The 19,460-nt window shown below is 41.7% G+C and overlaps 1 protein-coding gene across 5 annotated transcripts in view; it reads right to left on the bottom strand.

The window, feature by feature from the left end:
* The window catches only part of ube2f (ubiquitin conjugating enzyme E2 F (putative)), a 108,490-nt gene that overhangs the window by 26,360 nt on the left and 62,670 nt on the right, over positions 1-19,460 (bottom strand). For all 5 annotated transcript variants that reach the window (XM_033024477.1, XM_033024478.1, XM_033024474.1 and 2 more), the window contains one exon: positions 4,176-4,243. In XM_033024477.1, coding sequence (XP_032880368.1) covers positions 4,176-4,243 — 68 coding nt within the window. The remainder of the gene's footprint in view (positions 1-4,175; positions 4,244-19,460) is intronic.

Here is a 19,460-nt window from a genome sequence, read left to right as displayed (position 1 = left end):
TAATTCACTTTCATATCTCAAGTATTTAAAAAGTTATGGCCATTTTCATACTGGGAAATGAGCATCTTGTTCCCTATTGATTTTCTATGGACATAACAAAAAAGCTGTGATCGTGAACAATCAAAAGCCCATAACTTTCTTAAAAATTAAGAGAACTGAATGAAATTTTCAGTTATCATAGATTGAAGCATTCTGAAACAAATATAAAATAATCTTACTTGGATGACCTGAAATTAAAGCATATAATTAGTTAGTTACCTAATTGTAGCTAATTTCAGACTTCAATTACTAGATCTAAACATCTATCCATTTCTTAATAAATGATTAACATTTTTAAATAGCCTAAATGTCCAAATAATATTCACAAATAATTCACAATAAAACATGATTTTTAAATCTCATTTACATTAATTTATAGACCAAATGGAAGGAATTTAGTGTTTAATTGCTGTAAATAAATGCCCATTTAAATCAGCTTTCCAGTGGATCCCTGTGGAACGCGCTGGTTTAGAACGTTCACATTGCGGTAGATTTGTGCCCCAAATGCCCAGAAAAATACTGCGCGATATAATAGACCCAAATTGAGCTACTCGCAATATTAAATTTTGTATAAAGGGATCTTTAGAAGCCCTATTTAATGTAAAAATATACAGCCAACCTTCTGCTATTTTCTTTATGAGACCCTGCGGTCGCTGGCGGTCGCGGGTTTAGAGATTGATTTTTAAACTACTATAACTATTATTCAAGGCCTTTAAACCTAATAATAGCTTTTGCGACGGGGTCTTCCAGCGATTTTTCGTTAATAATTAACTAGGCTGAACATTTTCGATTGGAACAGCTTAGAGAAAAGCGCGTTTTAAACCCGCCCCCTCTAAACGGCGCCAAAATCGCGCACAGCCTCAGCAGAAGATCTTCAACGACGCTTCAGGTACGCTTTGCAACATACCTAGATTATGACTGGTTTTCGATCCTCGGATTAGGTCAGCACAGCACACAGTATTCCAAATGCAATCTCAATGAAATTCAGTACAACAGCAGCAGCAATTGTTGCTTTCATACTCAAATCAAGTTGACATTACTAGCTGATAAAAAACTTCTTTCCTGATAGTTTATGAAACCTGCATGCTTGTCATTTCTGTACGAGGATACCCAAATGCTTTTGATTGCTCGCTTTTTCTGATATATCATCTTTAAAATAGTTTTTCTTTTTCAAACTTCCAACTTATTGACATTTTCACATTTACCCACATAATAATCCAACTGTAGCCTTCGTACTAAGTCATTCAATAAAGCAATATCCCTTTACAGCATTTTTGCACTTCCCACGACCTTTTCCTAACTATTTTGCTTTTAGTTCTAATGGGAAAAATAAATCAAAAGTGCTAACCATCATCTATATTCTGTCTCATCAAACACAGGCCAGAGAGACTTGTGGTAACTTATGCTTCTCATTCTTGGTTTCACCTGTCCTAAGACACTGTGGTTGCTTGTTCTAACTGCCAATATTATAACCATATAACCATATAACAATTACAGCACGGAAACAGGCCATCTCGACCCTTCTAGTCCGTGCCGAACACGTATTCTCTCCTAGTCCCATATACCTGCGCTCAGACCATAACCCTCCATTCCTTTCCCGTCCATATAACTATCCAATTTATTTTTAAATGATAAAAACGAACCTGCCTCCACCACCTTCACTGGAAGCTCATTCCACACAGCAACCACTCTCTGAGTAAAGAAGTTCCCCCTCATGTTACCCCTAAACTTCTGTCCCTTAATTCTCAAGTCATGACCCCTTGTTTGAATCTTCCCTACTCTCAGTGGGAAAAGCTTATCCACGTCAACTCTGTCTATCCCTCTCATCATTTTAAAGACCTCCTTCAAGTCCCCCCTTAACCTTCTGCGCTCCAAAGAATAAAGCCCTAACTTGTTCAACCTTTTACTGTAACTTAGTTGCTGAAACCCAGGCAACATTCTAGTAAATCTCCTCTGTACTCTCTCTATTTTGTTGACGTCCTTCCTATAATTAGGCGACCAAAATTGTACACCATACTCCAGAATTGGCCTCACCAATGCCTTGTGCAATTTTAACATTACATCCCAACTTCTATACTCAATGCTCTGATTTATAAAGGCCAGCACACCAAAAGCTTTCTTTACCACCCTATCTACATGAGATTCCACTTTCAGGGAACTGTGCACAGTTATTCCCAGATCCCTCTGTTCACCTGCATTCTTCAATTCCCTACCATTTACCATGTACGTCCTATTTTGATTTGTCCTGCCAAGATGTAGCACCTCACACTTATCAGCATTAAACTCCATCTGCCATCCTTCAGCCCACTCTTCCAACTGGCATAAATCTCTCTGTAGACTTTGAAAATCTATTTCATTATCCACAACCCCACCTATCTTAGTATCATCTGCATACTTACTAATCCAATTTACCACACCATCATCCAGATCATTGATGTACATGACAAACAACAGTGGACCCAACACAGATCCCTGTGGCACCCCACTAGTCACTGGCCTCCAACCTGACAAACAACCATCCACCATTACTCTCTGGCATCTCCCATTCAGCCACTGTTGAATCCATCTTGCTACTCCATCATTAATACCCAACAATTGAACCTTCTTAACCAACCTTCCGTGAGGAACCTTGTCAAAGGCCTTACTGAAGTCCATATATACAACATCCACTGCTTTACCCTCATCAATTTCCCGAGTAACCTCTTCAAAAAATTCAAGAAGATTAGTCAAACACGACCTGCCAGGCACAAATCCATGTTGACTGTTCCTAATCAGACCCTGTTTATCCAGATGCTTATATATATTATCTCTAAGCATCCTTTCCATTAATTTGCCCACCACTGACGTCAAACTAACAGGTCTATAATTGCTAGGTTTACTCTTAGACCCCTTTTTAAACAATGGAACAACATGCGCAGTACGCCAATCCTCCGGCACTATTCCCGTTTCTAATGACATTTGAAATATTTCTGTCATAGCCCCTGCTATTTCTACACTAACTTCCCTCAATGTCCTAGGGAATATCCTGTCCGGACCTGGAGACTTATCCACTTTTATATTTCTCAAAAGTGTCAGTACTTCCTCTTCTTTGAATCTCATAGTTTCCATAGCTACTCTACTTGTTTCCCTTACCTCACATAATTCAATATCCTTCTCCTTGGTGAATACCGAAGAAAATAAATTGTTCAATGTCTCCCCCATCTCTTTTGGCTCTGCAGATAGCTGTCCACTCTGACTCTCTAATGGACCAATTTTATCCCTCGTTATCCTTTTGCTATTAATATAGCTGTAGAAACCCTTTGGATTTACTTTCACCTTACTTGCCAAAGCAACCTCATATCTTCTTTTAGCTTTTCTAATTTATTTCTTAAGATTCTTTTTACATTCTTTATACTCCTCAAGCACCTCATTTACTCCATGCTGCCTATAATAATTGTAGATCTCTCTCTTTTTCCGAACCGTGTCCAATTTCCCTTGAAAACCATGGCTCTTTCCAATTTTTACTATTTCCTTTCAACCGAACAGGGACATAAAGATTCTGTACTCTTAAAATTTCACCTTTAAATGTCTTCCATTTCTCTTCCACATCTTTCCCATAAAACAAACTGTCCCAATTTACTTCTTTTAAATCCTTTCGCATCTCCTCAAAGTTAGCCTTTCTCCAATCAAAAATCTCAACCCTAGGTCCAGTTCTGACCCTCTCCATAATTATATTGAAACTAATGGTATTGTGATGACTGGTCCCGAACTGTTCCCCAACGTATACCTCTGCCACCTGACCCGTCTCATTTCCTAACAGGAGGTCCAGCACCGCCCCTTCTCTAGTAGGTACTTCTATGTATTGCTGCAAAAAACTATCCTGCACACATTTTACAAACTCCAACCCATCCAGCCCATTTACAGAATGTGTTTCCCAGTCTATGTGTGGAAAATTGAAATCTCCCACAATCACTACCTAGTGCTTACTACTAATATCTGCAATCTCCTTACATATTCCTCCTTACATCATTATGCACATAATCTACATAAAAACAGTAGAAATATGAATCATTTCCCTGATTAATTTCCTTGTGCTTTGCCCTCCAGACACTACAATAAATTGCAAAATAAAAGTCTGCAATAACCCTTCAACTCACCACCATATTGTAGGCTTCTGGAACATCCGTTTCAAACTGGAACTTGCCACCCTGGTAATACCCTTCATCTGTGGACAGAACAGGAAATAGGCTCGAGTGAAACACTTTGACAAAGGATACATGCACTTCCCCAAAGTTTTATTCTAGACAGACATAAATACACACCTGCTGGATGCAACACCTTCAACATTTCCTTCAACTACAGCTCTAACTTTCCCATAAGCATCTTGACTCAATTCCACATGCAACTGATCTGATCCAGCCTAATCCCACCCCTAAATTACAAGAACTCTAAAAGACCGCATGTCAACTAAATGATAACAGGATTTCAGGACCTAGCTCCATTGACAAAAATTAAAAAACATGGCACAGAAAAGCTTGTCATGAATCCATGAATTGATTGCCCACTTCCCAGAAGAAAAGGACAACCTCAGAGATAACCATGACAATCTTCAACACAGGAGTCAACCACAGAAGGGTGGTAACCACAGACAGGTGTCCCAAATGTCTGCCACAGGGAGAATCATTACAGGCTCCTTCTGAACTACATCCTTCTGGTAGCCAAAGAGCTGCTCTGAGAATAAGAGTGTGGATTCCTTCCATCTAGATGTACAGTGGACATAACTTTCATTGTACAACAACTCCAAGAAAAATGTAGCACCGGCCACCTCAAATCCAGCTACCCAACCCCGAGAAATCAAACTCCAAATGCCATTCGAGCCACGATACTAACCAACAGAGCTACAATAAGCCGTTGTCCCTGAAGACTAGTTTCAAACAATGCTGCTGCATTGCTCAGTTTTTTCCATTTTTCTTGCTGCAATGTTGCACCTCACCTCCAACAAATTTCTCACTACCTTTAGGACTAATGCTAAACTGCAGAAGCTATTGCAACTAAGCACCTGAGACAATGTCATCCAAATTTTGCCTGTAGCATGCAAACGATGCCTGCTTTATGCACACTCGATGGCTGACCTCAAGCTTCATCAACTCATTTAAGGAAGTGGCCAACAGCATGGATCTTGCATTCAGCATCCACAACGCAAAAGGCCTCTGCCAGCTTTCAACACAATGCTCACTGCAAATCCTAAAAAATGTGGAGCTCTACCCATATCTCGGGAGACACCTATCTACAAAGGTAAACATTGATCGCAAAATACCCCACCATCTTCAATGGACCACGTGGTCTTTAGTCAAATAAGGAAAGCAAATTTGAGGATCAAGACCACAGAATTGGCACAAAACTGTCTACCAGGCAACAGGGTTAACTATCTGCTATATACCGTATTTCCCGGTAATGAAGACGCTATTTTTTACCCAAAAATACGGCACGAAAATTTACCTGCGTCTAGGAGGCCAAAGGTTAGGTTATTAGCCAAGAAAGATAGACTTGGCTATCCCTCAGTACAGCAACATCAAGAACGATGTTGCTGTACTGAGGGATAGCCAAGTCTATCCCTCATTGCTGGCAGCTGATGGGAAGTGGCTGTAAAGTTGGAATCGGCTGTAAAAGGACAGCGCCGCTGGGGGGGGGGGGGGGGGAAGAGTTCCTTTCACAGCGGGTGGGGAGTCTGGCCCGGGTCAGCACAGCCTGGACTGCACAAATTGGCTGGTCCGCCAGGGGTAAAATTGCGGGGAGGGCAGGAGCGTTGAGAAGGAGGGGGTCGGGGATCATGCCAGCAACTCACTCACTGACCGCTGCCAGGGCACGGAGCCACCACATTGTGGCCGGGGAGAGAAGTAGCTCGGGTAGCCCCCAGGACCGGACAGCGGAACCAGCCGCCACCTAAGCACCTTCTGCCGGCCCGCCCACCAGCCAGCCACTTCAGCACAGGAGCAGCCGGTGAAGGTGGTGGTTGGCGAGTCGCTACTGGGCAGAAGGCTGGCTGCTCCGTCCCGGGCTTTCTCTCTCTCTCCCCATTATGTGATCTCTCTGAGCCAAGATGCCCCCATCCCTCAGACCTGAACTGCACAGCGCATTGTGGGACAGGCGAAGATGGAGGCTTCTTCATTGCCTCCTTGAAGGAGTTTCACATCTTCCTTTCTACTGACTAAACCAAACCCTTGATCCCGTCGTGCCTGCCTTTTTTCAAAATTTAATAACTCAAAATGGGGGTGCGTCTTCATTGCCGGGAAATACGGTACTTCTAAAACCTGGACTATTGACAGCAGGCTCCTCAAGGCACTCTAAACATGCTGACAATATTATCTGGGCAAAAATCTCTGACTTACTGGAAGAATAGTGAACCAATGTCAGTGTCCTCTCCCAGGCCAACATCCCAGTTACACGTAATCAGCTATGTTAGGCAGGATTAAGGAAGGCGGGTATGTGTGCATATGAAGCAATTTGATATAACTGTGAATGATATATACGATGAAAGATTTCATAAATGAATGAGAAATAGTGATATATGTGTGAGATTATATTAACTGTGAAAGATAGAGTGATGCAGATAAAATAGGTGCGCAGTAGATGGTTGATGCAAGTATATCTGCATGGTTGATGCAAGTATATCTTCTTTATCTTTCACACAGACAGATGCTCTATTCTGAGTTGTCAAAAAAAGGATTATGGGGAAAAGATTCAAGGAAGCCTCCTAGAAGAAATGCAACATCCCCATGTCAGAACCAAAACTCTGGATTGAAGGAATGGGTAACGTTTCGGATCGAGACCCTCCTTCAGAGTCAGTAGACACAGGTTACGGTGTGAAAACAAGACACCAAAGGAGACGAGGTTCAAGGAAAATGTAGAACAGATCATTGTTAGCTAGGGGAAGCTAACAACAAAGCATACTAAGATAAAATGTAATCAGGAAGACAATCAGACTGGTCGGAAAACTAGGATGGGGGAGGGATGGAGAGAGAGGGAAAATAAGGGTTATTTGAAGTTAGAGAAGTCGATATTCATACCGCTGGGTTGTATGCTGCCCAAGCAAAATACGAGGTGCTAGTCCTCCAATTTGCATTAGGCCTCACTCTGACAGTGGAGGAGGCCCAGGACAGAAAGATCAGTATGGAGATGGGAGAGGGAGTTGTAGTTTTTAGCAACCAGGAGATCATGTAGGTTTAGGCGGACTGGAAGTGTTCAGCGAAATGATCGCCGAGCCTTTAATATTACTCTCACTAGTGTATTGCACCATCCTGATCCTCACCTACAAAGCCCTCCACCATCCGGCCCCCCCCATATCTCACTGACCTCCTCTCCCCCTACCAACCCTCACGGTCCCTCAGATCCACATCAGCCGGTCTCCTCTCCAACCACAAGTCCAACCTCCGCAGTTTTGGGGACAGAGCCTTCTCCAGATTCAGATTCAGATCAGATTCAGATTCAACTTTAATTGTCATTGTCCGTGTACAGTACAGAGACAACGAAATGCATTTAGCATCTCCCTGGAAGAGCGACATAGCATATGATTTGAATAAATATTTACATTAGCATATATACAGACATAGTGTTTTTCCTGTGGGAGGAGTGTCCGGGGGGGGGGGGGGGGGGGGTGATTGGCAGTCACCGAGGTACGTTGTTGAGTAGAGTGACAGCCGCCGGGAAGAAGCTGTTCCTGGACCTGCTGGTCCGGCAACGGAGAGACCTGTAGCGCCTCCCGGATGGTAGGAGGGTAAACAGTCCATGGTTGGGGTGAGAGCAGTCCTTGGCGATGCTGAGCGCCCTCCGCAGACAACGCTTGCTTTGGACAGACTCAATGGAGGGGAGCGAGGAACCGGTGATGCGTTGGGCAATTTTCACCACCCACTGCAATGCCTTCTGGTCGGAGACAGAGCAGTTGCCATACCATACTGTGATACAGTTGGTAAGGATGCTCTCGATGGTGCAGCGGGAGAAGTTCACCAGGATCTGAGGAGATAGATGGACCTTCTTCAGTCTCCTCAGGAAGAAGAGACGCTGGTGAGCCTTCTTGATCAGAGTTGAGGTATTGTGGGTCCAAGAGAGGTCATTGGAGATGTCAACACCCAGGAACCTGAAGCTAGAAACACGTTCCACCTCCGTCCCGTTAATGTGGATGGGGGTGTGCGTGCCGCCCCTGGACTTCCTGAAGTCTAAAATGAGCTCCTTGGTCTTCTTGGAGTTAAGGGCCAGGTTGTTGTCAGCGCACCATGCTGCTAAGTGCTGGACCTCCTCCCTGTAGGCCGACTCATCGTTGTTGCTGATGAGGCCAATCACCGTTGTATCATCTGCATACTTGATGATGGTGTTAGTACCATGTACAGGTGTGCAGTCATAGGTGAAGCTCCAGGGCAGCTCCCAGGCTCTGGATCTCCCTCCCCCAACTTCCGCAATTCCGTGTCCCTCACCATCTTCCAGTCCCGCCTCAAGACCCATCTCTTCACCTCTGCCTATCCTTAGCCCCACGTCCCCCTCCCTTTTCATCTGTGCATTAATTGCCTCGTATTGTGTTTTGAATTATATTCTGTCTTTACTTTGTTTACTAGTCATGTCTCTACTATTTATTTCATTCCCCTTACATGTTTTTCCTCTACCTGCTAAATTTATGTAAGGTGTCCTTGAGACTCTCAAGCGCCCATAAATAAAATGTATTATTATTATTATTATTATTTGCCACATCTGTGAAATATTGCACATCTTACAAATACATAATACATTTTCTCTCTCAAACACACATATATATTTCAGTTTTAAAACAAATAACTACATAATATACAAGAAAATGTTGGTAATTGCTTAGTTCACATGTTCCACTCTGTTGAAGCTGGTGTTTATTGCCTATCTTAGTTGCCCTGAAAAGTGGCAATGGGGTTTCTCTTTGAATCACTGCAATCCCACATAGTGAATTGAGTCTTAATAAGAGATTGCTAGTGGATAGGTGCTTGATAGCATGATTGGAAGATGCCATCACTTTACTGATGATTGGACAAAGCCAGATAAAGGTCATTGTCAACCAGACGGATAGATGCAACAGGTTCCTTTCTTTAAATAATATCAGCAAACTAGCTACATTTGTACAATAATGTTTTCATGACAATGTTTAAAAATTAACAGATATAAAGAACTGGGGGTGTGAATTCACAACTCAAGACTGTTTCCAACATATCTTCTAATATATGCTCTCCTTGCCCTTTTACACCTTAAGTCGCTGCTTGATTAATCTACCACAGATCCCTGTTGCACTCAATGAGCGTAATCAGTTTTCATTTGCCGGCTTTGGCCTATTTGGCAAAACAAATTCTCAGTTCAACCAGATGAGTTTCATCCACTACTGCCTCTTTTCTATTTGCTTTGTGAGGAATTTTGCCCAATTACTTTCCGAAATCCCAAATAAACTGCATGTGTTGTATTAACATTGATCTATGTTGCTGCTTCGGTTTCAGTTGATTAATATTTTAAAGGTCAGGTTATTTATAGAAAAACAACCTGATCAACTAAAAATTCTGATAATCAGAACAAATGCCAATGCCAAATGAGACAAAAAGCAAGATTTAATTTATTCAATCACCATGAGTGCATGTTCACCATCCTTAAATCCAGAGGCCTTAGTTCCGCTTTAATGACCAGCAACCTCCTTGCATAGAGGCATTTGATTTTATAACACTTCACACTCGGGTGTCCCTAATTGGAGGTTATTATCACAAATTGAGGATGGATTTAGATGATGTGTTTAGCATCCATAATTAATGAAAACAATTGAAACAAAATATGGTAATTGAGGCTATGGTGTTGTGATGTGATCTTAAGCATATAGGGGCACAAAGGAGAATGCTTTGTTATATTTAGTACGCTGCAAGTAGCATATTTATTTTCCTTGGGGAGCTGGAAAGAGTTTTACCAAACGTTTCCTGAAATTAGATTTGAATTACCCTTAGTAGTTGATGTGGCTGGCAAGGGAGGAAGGGAAGGAGAGTCGGAAAAAACAAACAAATTAAGTATAGTACAGTAAAGAGAATAAGAAAGTGATGAAGAGGTTAGAGACTCTCACAGGGGGAGATGGAAACAGCAAATACAGATCCACAGTCAAAAAGGTAGAGGACCAAAAATAGTTAACATATGTAATTTGAGTGGCAGAGACAAAGGTGATATTTGTTTTAAATATTACTTTCAGAGTGAGAGAAACAGAGATAATACTTGTTTTGCATAAAACAAAAGCGGCATGGTGGCACACCAGTAGAGTTGCTGCCTTATAGTGCCCGAGACCCAGGTTCGATCCTGACTATGGGTGCTGTCTGCACGAGTTTCTAAGTTCTCCCCGTATCCACGTGGGTTTTCCCCAGCTGCTCCTGTTTCCTCCCACAATCCAAAGAAGTACAGGTTTGTAGGTTAATTGGCTTAGGTAAAGTTTGTAAATTGTCCCTAGTGTGTAGGATAGTGCTAGTGTACACGAGTCACTCGTTGGTGTGGACTAGGTGAGCCGAAGGACCCGTTTCTATGCTGTATCTCTAAACTAAAGTAAAAGTATTCAGTCTGAAAGGTCCTGGCCCGAGACGGTATCTGTCCATTTCCTCAACAGATGCTACCTGACATGTTGAGTTCCTCTATTAGATTATTTTTTGCTCAAGTATCATCTTTCTGTATACTCAGAGTATATTTTCAAGAAGACAAACAGGTCTGTGTTTTTGGCCTCTTGCTACGCACTCTTCTGAACACCAAGAAACACAGTTCCTGGCATAAGTCCTGAGAACTTCATTTTACACAACAAAAGGTTTAATATCAGAGCTATTTATTATGGTGACAAGCAGTTCTGAAAACCATGCAAATCATATAAACAAAATAATAACAATTTTAATTTGGATGAAAGATCAATTGAGGAACAATTAGACGCCTGAAAGGGAAAACAAATTAAAAAAGTTATAGTACAGAAGTCTCTAGCCATATAAAATGACCAGCTGCCCTCATGGTAGTCTTAAAGGGCTTTCTCACTGTGCGACCTGAAGCAAGACTTAACAAGATTTAACACCGTGGGAACCTTCTGCGATAGCAGTACGGCATTCGTGGACCACCGAGGACCTCCGTGGCGCTAACGGCTGGTAGTCGTGTGACTTGGTAAGGTCGGGAGAAAATCCAAACATTTTTGAATTTCTCCAAGAGTGACTTGAGCAGCGTTGCAACATTGTATGAACGCAGATGCCAGTGCGATATCCGTGCGATATCCGTAATGACACTTGCGGGTACCGTGGGAACTCCTGCGAACGGTAAACCTGGAAGCTTGACAGAAGGGACATAAGGTGAGTAAAAAAGGTGGTCTCAATATCGCCAATGGCACATGTGTCCATCGAGGACGTCCCACCTAATTGTCATTGTTTGATAATCTTTTTCGCAGTAAAAAGACTTGCAGAGATGCCTCTCAGAAAAGCGCAAAGAAAGGGGTCAAAGAAAGTCAGAAAGTTTTTAGCCATGCAGGTAAATGAGGAGGAAACTCAGCAAGAGAGACAGGTGGAGAGGCAAGAGGAGATGCCAGAGATACCACTGCCTGTGGGCTCCTTGGAGCAGGGAGAGGGTGATCAAGGTGGATTTAAGATTGCCTCCCCAGTAGCTGTTGCCTCCACAATATCCTCAGCAGACGATAACATAAAGGTTAGATGGTAGAAGGTAAGGCCATATAACTTCAACAGGGAACAAGAGGGGGAACTGGTGGAGTGGTACCAATGCAATGAGATTCTCTATGACAAATCCAGAGAGGATTATAGAAATAGGGAGAGAAAGCGCAACCTGCTGGAGACGAGGGCTGCTGAGTATCCCCGGTGCTCATGTGAGTAACTATAACAATACATTAGTTTATGTACAGGAGAACAATTTAATGTTATCCATGATTTAAAAACATACAATGCTACAGATGTAAAAGTGCTGTTTTTGCAGTCACCTTTAATTTATCTTATAAGTCTGTCTGTTCCCTGCAGCTGCAATGTAAAAGTAGTGGTGGACAGCTTTTACACCCTCTTTGTTTACACCCTATTCTGTCACATATTGAGAGGAGATGCATCACACAATACATTTGTCTGTAAAAGGGCCTCGCAAACACGAAATACAACAAATGAGGCACGCCAGATTATTTAAAACACATTATATCCATCAACCTCCGCTACAAGCGTTAACTCAGGCATTTAAAGGGACAATGCAATGTTCTAAACGGCAGGTTTTGCGGACGAACATCTTATAGGAAGCACTTTTCAGAGGACAACACTAGGAAGTCAGCTTATAACATGCAGTAGTGTTCCCGTGGTCGGCTACCCATCAATATAGCTGTCCTGCCACGGCACACTCCCCAATTGTGAATTGTAGTAAGCGCAGAGATGGTCTCTTTGCTCTTTCACACAGGATGTGCCCGAGTTACCTTTCAAATGCTCCAGTGAGACCATTTTCAACTTGTTCGCACCACTTCTCCAAGCACCTAGTGTTACTTCCCCTGTGTCACTGTCCACTATGTCACCGTCCTGGATGGATGTTGCTGATCCAGCAGCTGCACCTCTCATTCGGATCAGGTTGTGCAGAACACATGCTGCATATACTATACTCTCCACATTCTTGGACCTCTGCTCCATTGTCTTGAGCAAGCATCTAAATCTGTTTGCCAAGATGCCAAAATAATTTTCTACTACCCTCCTGGCCCTTGACAGCCTGTAATTGAAGATCCTCTGTTCCCTAGTTAGATTCCTCTGTGGATATGGCTTCATAATCCAGGGCCGTAGTGCAAAGGCTTCATCAGCAACCATCGCATATGGGATGTCCGGGCTGTCTTCTCCTGACAGAGGTTCTGGATCAGGCATGCCTGCTGTTCCACCTTCCATTTTATTTCCAAGCCAGGTTTCTTTCCAAATACGGCCATCACCAACACTTCCAGGTGTGCCCACATCCACATACAGGAAGTTGTAGTTATAATCAACCACCGCCATGAGTACAATTGAGTGGAATTTCTTGTAATTGAAATAATTTGAGCCACCTCCGGGTGGTTTACGGATTGCCACATGCTTGCCATCCAAAGCCCCACATGTGTCAGCAAAGTTCCAACTGTTTTCAAACCCCAGTGCAACTCTCTTCCACGCATCTGGTGTACTGGGGCATTCCATCACTTCAGATGAATAAAATTGGATGATCGCCTCACAGGTTTCTCTGACAATACCACAGATGCTGTTGGTGGCGACAAGAAAGTTGTAAGATAGACTTTTATAAGAATCGCCTGAGGCCAGGTAGCGGAGGGTGATTGCTATGCGCAACCCTGGTTCCAGTGCCTTTCTCATTACAGTGTCAGTCTTCTTCAGCAGAGATCCCAAATTATTCTTTAACTCATTAAAGAGCTCGGGTGAAATTCTGACAAGGTTTTTGAATGCACTTTTATCCTCTTCGCACAGCACATTAAGCAGTTGCTCATATTGTCCTAATTGAGGTCTCCGTTGAAACATGGGCTTAACCCAGTGAGACTTCCTCTTAATTCTCTTTTTAATTAATCTCACCCTTCTGCCTTCACGCAAGCGTTTTCGATGCACATGTTGCGCTAATGCATACAGCACGTCAATGAAAATAACAACCAGCCTGTACTCGAACCAACTTTGTATAGGCATGTCTGCAAATGAGCCAATTCTACGAACGGAGGATATTTATATAGTGTGTGAAAAAAAGTGACATCATTTGTGCCACGTGATTAACTACACTACAGTCCACGATGTTCATTCACGATTAACGGGAAAGATCGGGAGACGGACAAGTCACTCGCACAAATGACAGAATTGCCGAGTACCGTGGGAACTCTTTATCTACCCCCCTTATATCGTGCGGAACTCGTGCTGGACCACGACCACTTCACTCGGGTGACATCTTGCTTCAGGTCGCACTGTGAGAACTGGCCATTAGTCATCTTGCATCCTCATATATTTTGAGTAACTAATGTACTTGTGAAGACAATTAACCATTTTGCTGGGTGGATTATCAAGCAAAATCACTGATCTGACTCAAACACAGTTGTGATATGTATCAGCGTCATGATTTTAAGCACTTCAAACCTCCCCTCCAAGAATAGTGTGATGTATTATCCTCTGCATCAATCTTCGGTTACCATTTTCTTCCAATATTCAGAGCTTATGAATTAACAAAATTCTCATTCAACATAGCTTCCAAAACCAAGATTTAGGAATAAGCCTCCACAGACAGCTGTGGAGGCCAAGTAATTGGGTATTTTTAAGGCAGAGATTGACATGTTCTTGACAAGCACCCACTTTTGCATCATGTTTATCCAAAATATTGCTTTTTGCACAACAATAATTCCCCCAAATCATACTATCTATAACCTACTTCTGGAGTTGAGAAATACCTGATTACTGTTGGCATTGAATACTATTACCCTACACCTGGATGTGCATATTTAGCAATAATTTAGATTTTCCCATTGAGGACCTCAGTAAAAACACGACATAATTGGTCATGTTAACTCTGCACGTTTTGGTCCAGCCCAATGAAAAGCAAAATTAACCTCGGATCTTTTCAGCACTCAGCGATTCACTCAAAGTAAATCCACTCCCTCAGTAGTTCATTTACAATGCAAATCATTCATGAGAAACAGTCAAACTAACCAACAGAAAAGGCAATGATCCACAGCAGTAACGATCCACAGCAGTAATGATCCACAGCAGTGAAAACAGTAATTGTACCAGCATGATCTGTATGTAGAATGGTGAAACTAGATAAATTGCTGGAAAATTGGTGGTAGACGTCTACAACCAAACACGCTGGAAATAGTTGGTATGCGAGGGAACACGAGAAATATCGTGAAAAGTCAGTGAGCTGACAGTTGCTCTCTCCTGATCTGCTGATGTTTCCAATACTTTTACATCCAATTTGTACTGCCTCGATTAACAGCTAATTCTTAATCTTTCTATGATTTAATATCCTTTCTTTATTAGGATGCTTAATAAAAGCATTCCGTGCCTGATTTAGCTTGAGTTCTAACAACTGGTGACCTTCGAATAAATGCCTGGATACCATCTGGCTCAAGTCCAATGGTGTTTCTTCCAACACTACATTTTTAATATCAATGTTTTTCTTCCTTTACTGCTTATCATTTGCTTATATATTTTGATTACTGTTCTTTCCAATTTATACAATTTCCATTTTTTCTGCAATAAGCTATATCATGGGTATATGAAAATATCAGTGTAGACAAATTATTTTCTCAAAGTGCATTGCAACCCTTGATCATGTTCATGCCAGGTTTGAAGCTACAGTAATAAAATATAAGAAACCTTTTTAAGATACATCAATGCATGTTTAGCCAACAAAAATGATCACATGCTTCTCAAACCCATGACTGCTATTAAAAAAAGGACACATACATCTGCATTGTACTATTGAGCACTTTCCAAAGTCAATGAAGTACTTTTGAAAACTGGTTACTGCTGCACAGCACTCGACCTGTGTATGCAGAGATCCCAGAAACAACAAAGTGAAAATGATCACATAATCTGTAGTGATCCTAATGAAGGAATAAATATTGGCCGAACACCTGGCAGTATTACTCTTGAAATAATGCCATGGTATGTATGTATTCACGTGGAAGGTTTCAGCTACCTCTGTTATACAGCTGCTGTACATTTCATGAACAGTTCCTGTAGTAATTGGGTACATGGTTTGAAGATCCATAGCTAAACATCCAAGATTCAATAGTTTGAGCTGAAACTTTTCTAAATCATTTGCTACACTACTTTATTCAAAAGGCAGCACATAAATCAATGCTCTTCAAACTGGGCGGTACCGCCCACTAGTGGGCGATTTAAGCTTTCAGGTGGGGGCAGAATAATTACATGCTGTATTAAAAACATCCAAAAGATACAAACTCAAATCTGTGAGAGAATGTATGTGAAAAGAAAAAGTTGCTGTCATTTTAGAGAAAAGTATTTGAAATATGTTTTTTTAAATTTTCTGCTGCATTAATTTTTAACTATGTAAAATATTGTAATGTTTAACCGCCACCAAACCCCCCAGAATCCCAGAGCAGAGCTGGAGCCAGCGCTGAGCGCCTTCCGCACAGGCTGCAAGCCCAGCCGCCTCCGGACGGGGATGGCCTTAGCGGATCGGCGGCGCCCGAGACCGGCTCCCGCTCCGGGGCTGTCGGTTGGCCTGGCGGGGCGGCACTGCGTCTCCGCGCTGGCTGTGGGCCAACCGACAGCCTCCGGAGCGACAGGACAGTGGAACTCTCCTGCAGACACCCATCCAATAAAAGCCCCTCTCCCATTCCCCAGTCCTTGCATCCTCTCTCCTACCATCTATCCCGTTGACCGCCACTCATTTGCTGGAACCGCTACTCAGCGATTCCCACCGCTGCATCAACTGACTCCAGAGCTCCGGGTCTGTGGAGAATCGCACCTCCCCTCCCCCGTCGCTGCTCGGGCGCCGAGGGGGGCCAAACGACAGCCACTGGAAAAGGTGAGAGGTGCAGCGTACGGCCACCGGCCCGCAGAGGTCGCTCTATGACCTGCGAAGATGCCGAGGGATTCGGCAGCGATTCTCACAAAGGAGTGGCAGTCAACGGATAGATGGCAGGATAGAGGAGGCAGGGACTGGGGAACGGGAGAGGGGATGTCCCGTCCCCCCCCCCCCCGCGCCGACCAGTGGAGAAGGGAGAATTAGTGTCACTAACTCCAGTAACAATTCAACAGCGGTTGCAGCGCGGGAGACCCGGTTCGATCCAATGTTTTTCTTCAGTGATCTATGACCTAGGCATGCGCTGTCGGAATACAGAACTTGCTTATACGGGTATTGAACATACATAAAACAAGATTGTGCCAAAACGTTTTCATTCAACGCGCCACAATATTGGTTCACCGGTGCACACAGTCTCTGTGACTCAGTCGAAACGAATATTGCTGGTGCGTGAAATTGCCATTGATGAGATTTTTGATTTTTTTCGTATTATTATTATGGTTTTGTGACTTTGAATAATTTGTGCAACAAATATTAAAACCATGTCTCAAAAAAAGAAATATGCTCATGGCTATTTACCAGAGTATCTGAAGATGGGTTTCATCAAATCTATTACAAACAAACAGCTTCCAATGTGTTTACTGTGCCACAAGACATTTTCTAACGAAGCAATAAAACCAAGTCGATTGCGAGAACATCTTGCTACAAAGCATCCAAAATATAAAGATAAGCCCATTGAATATTTTCAAGAACTGTATGAAAGATTTCAAAATCGTTCAATAACTGCATCATTCAAGAAACAAAATGCAAAGAACGAAGATGGATTAATTGCAGCTTATCGTATATCACAATTAATTGCAAAAAGTGGTAAAAGCCATAGCATTGGAGAAACTTTGATAATACCCTCATCAAATAATTTATCTCAACAGTAATGCATCAGGATCCAACTGAAGTTATAAAAACATTGCCCCTTAGCGATACCACAGTAAGGCGACGCATTGACGAAATTGCGGTTATTGTTGAAAATAAACATTGCTATTCTCCAAAACTCATAATTTTCCATGCAGTTGGACGAATCTACCATTGCAGATAATAATGCTTTATTGATGGCATATGTATGGTACTTTGATGAAAACAGTACTTTGCAAGAAGAAATGTTATTCACTTTAAATCTTATTACAGATACAAAAGGATTATCAAAATTTACTGCTGTGAAATCATACTTTGCAAAAAATAATATACCCTTGAACAATATTGTTGCATGCGCTACCGATGGAACACCATCAATGATAGGTCGCTATCGTGGTTTTGTTGCTTATTTGAAGGAGGAAGTGCCAAACATTTTGTATATTCATAGGCAACATCTTGTCGGAAAACATTTGAGTACAAGCCTTCATTCAACATTAAGTATAATGACTAGGGCTATAAATAAGATCAAATCGAATGCCAAAAAATGATAGAATGTGCCAGGACAATAATGAGCAATTTATTAGGTTACTGTTACACACAGAAGTTCATTGGCTCTCAAAGGGTGCATGCTTGACTCATTTTGTTGAATCATGAGTGTCATACAGTTTTTTGAAAGTGAAAATGAGGCTGGTCTCTGTCAACAATCAAAAAACAATAAAGCATGATGCATTTTATTTGGCAGACATTTTTAAGAAATTTAATGAAATTAATTTGCAGCTTCAAGGAGCCAATATAACACTTATTAGTTGCAAAAATGTCGTGTCATTATTCATCGAAAAATGATCTTTTCCATCACAATCTTTTGAATAGGGAATTTCATCAGTTTCCGGAATTGTCATCAAAAGATGATGTAACTCCAGAGGAAATTGAAAGGTTCAGTAGTCACCTCAATGAACTTAAATTGGATATGGAAAAACAATTTAGTGATATTTTGAACTTGAAGGTGTGACTGGATGATGAATCCTTTTACTGTAAATGCTGCTGAGGCTGATATAACATGCCAAGAAGAACTATTAGAACTTAAATATGATGAAGAGAGCAAATCGAATTTCAATAGTCGTGGATACCAAAAACTCTGGCAAAATAAAAAAATGCCTGCCTTATATCCAAATATGTTGAAAATTATATTGAATTTACTGTTACATTTCCCTACCTCATATCTAGTGGAATCAGGATTTAGTGCTATGAATCATATTGTCACCAAACAGAGGAACTGTCTGAAAATCACTGAAAGAGACCTTCGCTTGTTCCTTGCGAAAATCAAACCAGATATCCAACATTTAGTTTCTCAGCATCAGGCTCAAGGATCTCATTATATTAAAAATAATTTCAATTAATTTTATTGTTTTATGCAGGATATGTAACTTTTTTTTCAATTTAAATATTAGTGGGTGGTATGAAAATTTTACCCTCATGAAAGTTACAAAAGTGGGCGGTAAGTATTAAAAGAGTGAAGAGCACTGATTTAAATGATTGGAAAATATTCTGAAAGCAAAAATGCTCCTTTGAACTGGTGGAACATTCTAAAACTTTTATTCGCTAACACAATGATAGCTTTAACTTAATGAAGACGAAATGGACTATATATATGCCAGGTAATGGTATTTCATGCATGTTGGGGTAACTAAATATGCCCAGGTTAATAGGCTCATGCTCAGATCGACAGGGAAGTACAAACTTAGTTCACAATGTCTCTCGTCTTGTGTGTGTGTGTCTGTATATGTGTTTTTTTTGTATATTCGTCAAAACGGTACGCGGTAGCGCTGAAAAATTTCCACATTTTTATTCACATTTTTCCCGCCCATGACATAACCAGGTTCCCTTCAGATTTGATGCTATATTTCACGTTATTGATGATTAAAGTTTTTTAAAAAAGCAAAATTTGAACAAAACCAACTGCTTCTGACACACCTCTAGCAGCTTCCACTGATGATGTCACA

Source organism: Amblyraja radiata, chromosome 7, assembly GCF_010909765.2.
Source record: "Amblyraja radiata isolate CabotCenter1 chromosome 7, sAmbRad1.1.pri, whole genome shotgun sequence".
NCBI classification, from domain to species: domain Eukaryota; kingdom Metazoa; phylum Chordata; class Chondrichthyes; order Rajiformes; family Rajidae; genus Amblyraja; species Amblyraja radiata.
The sequence above is the reverse complement of the archived record's forward strand: the minus strand, read 5'-3'. Positions and strand labels throughout refer to the sequence as shown.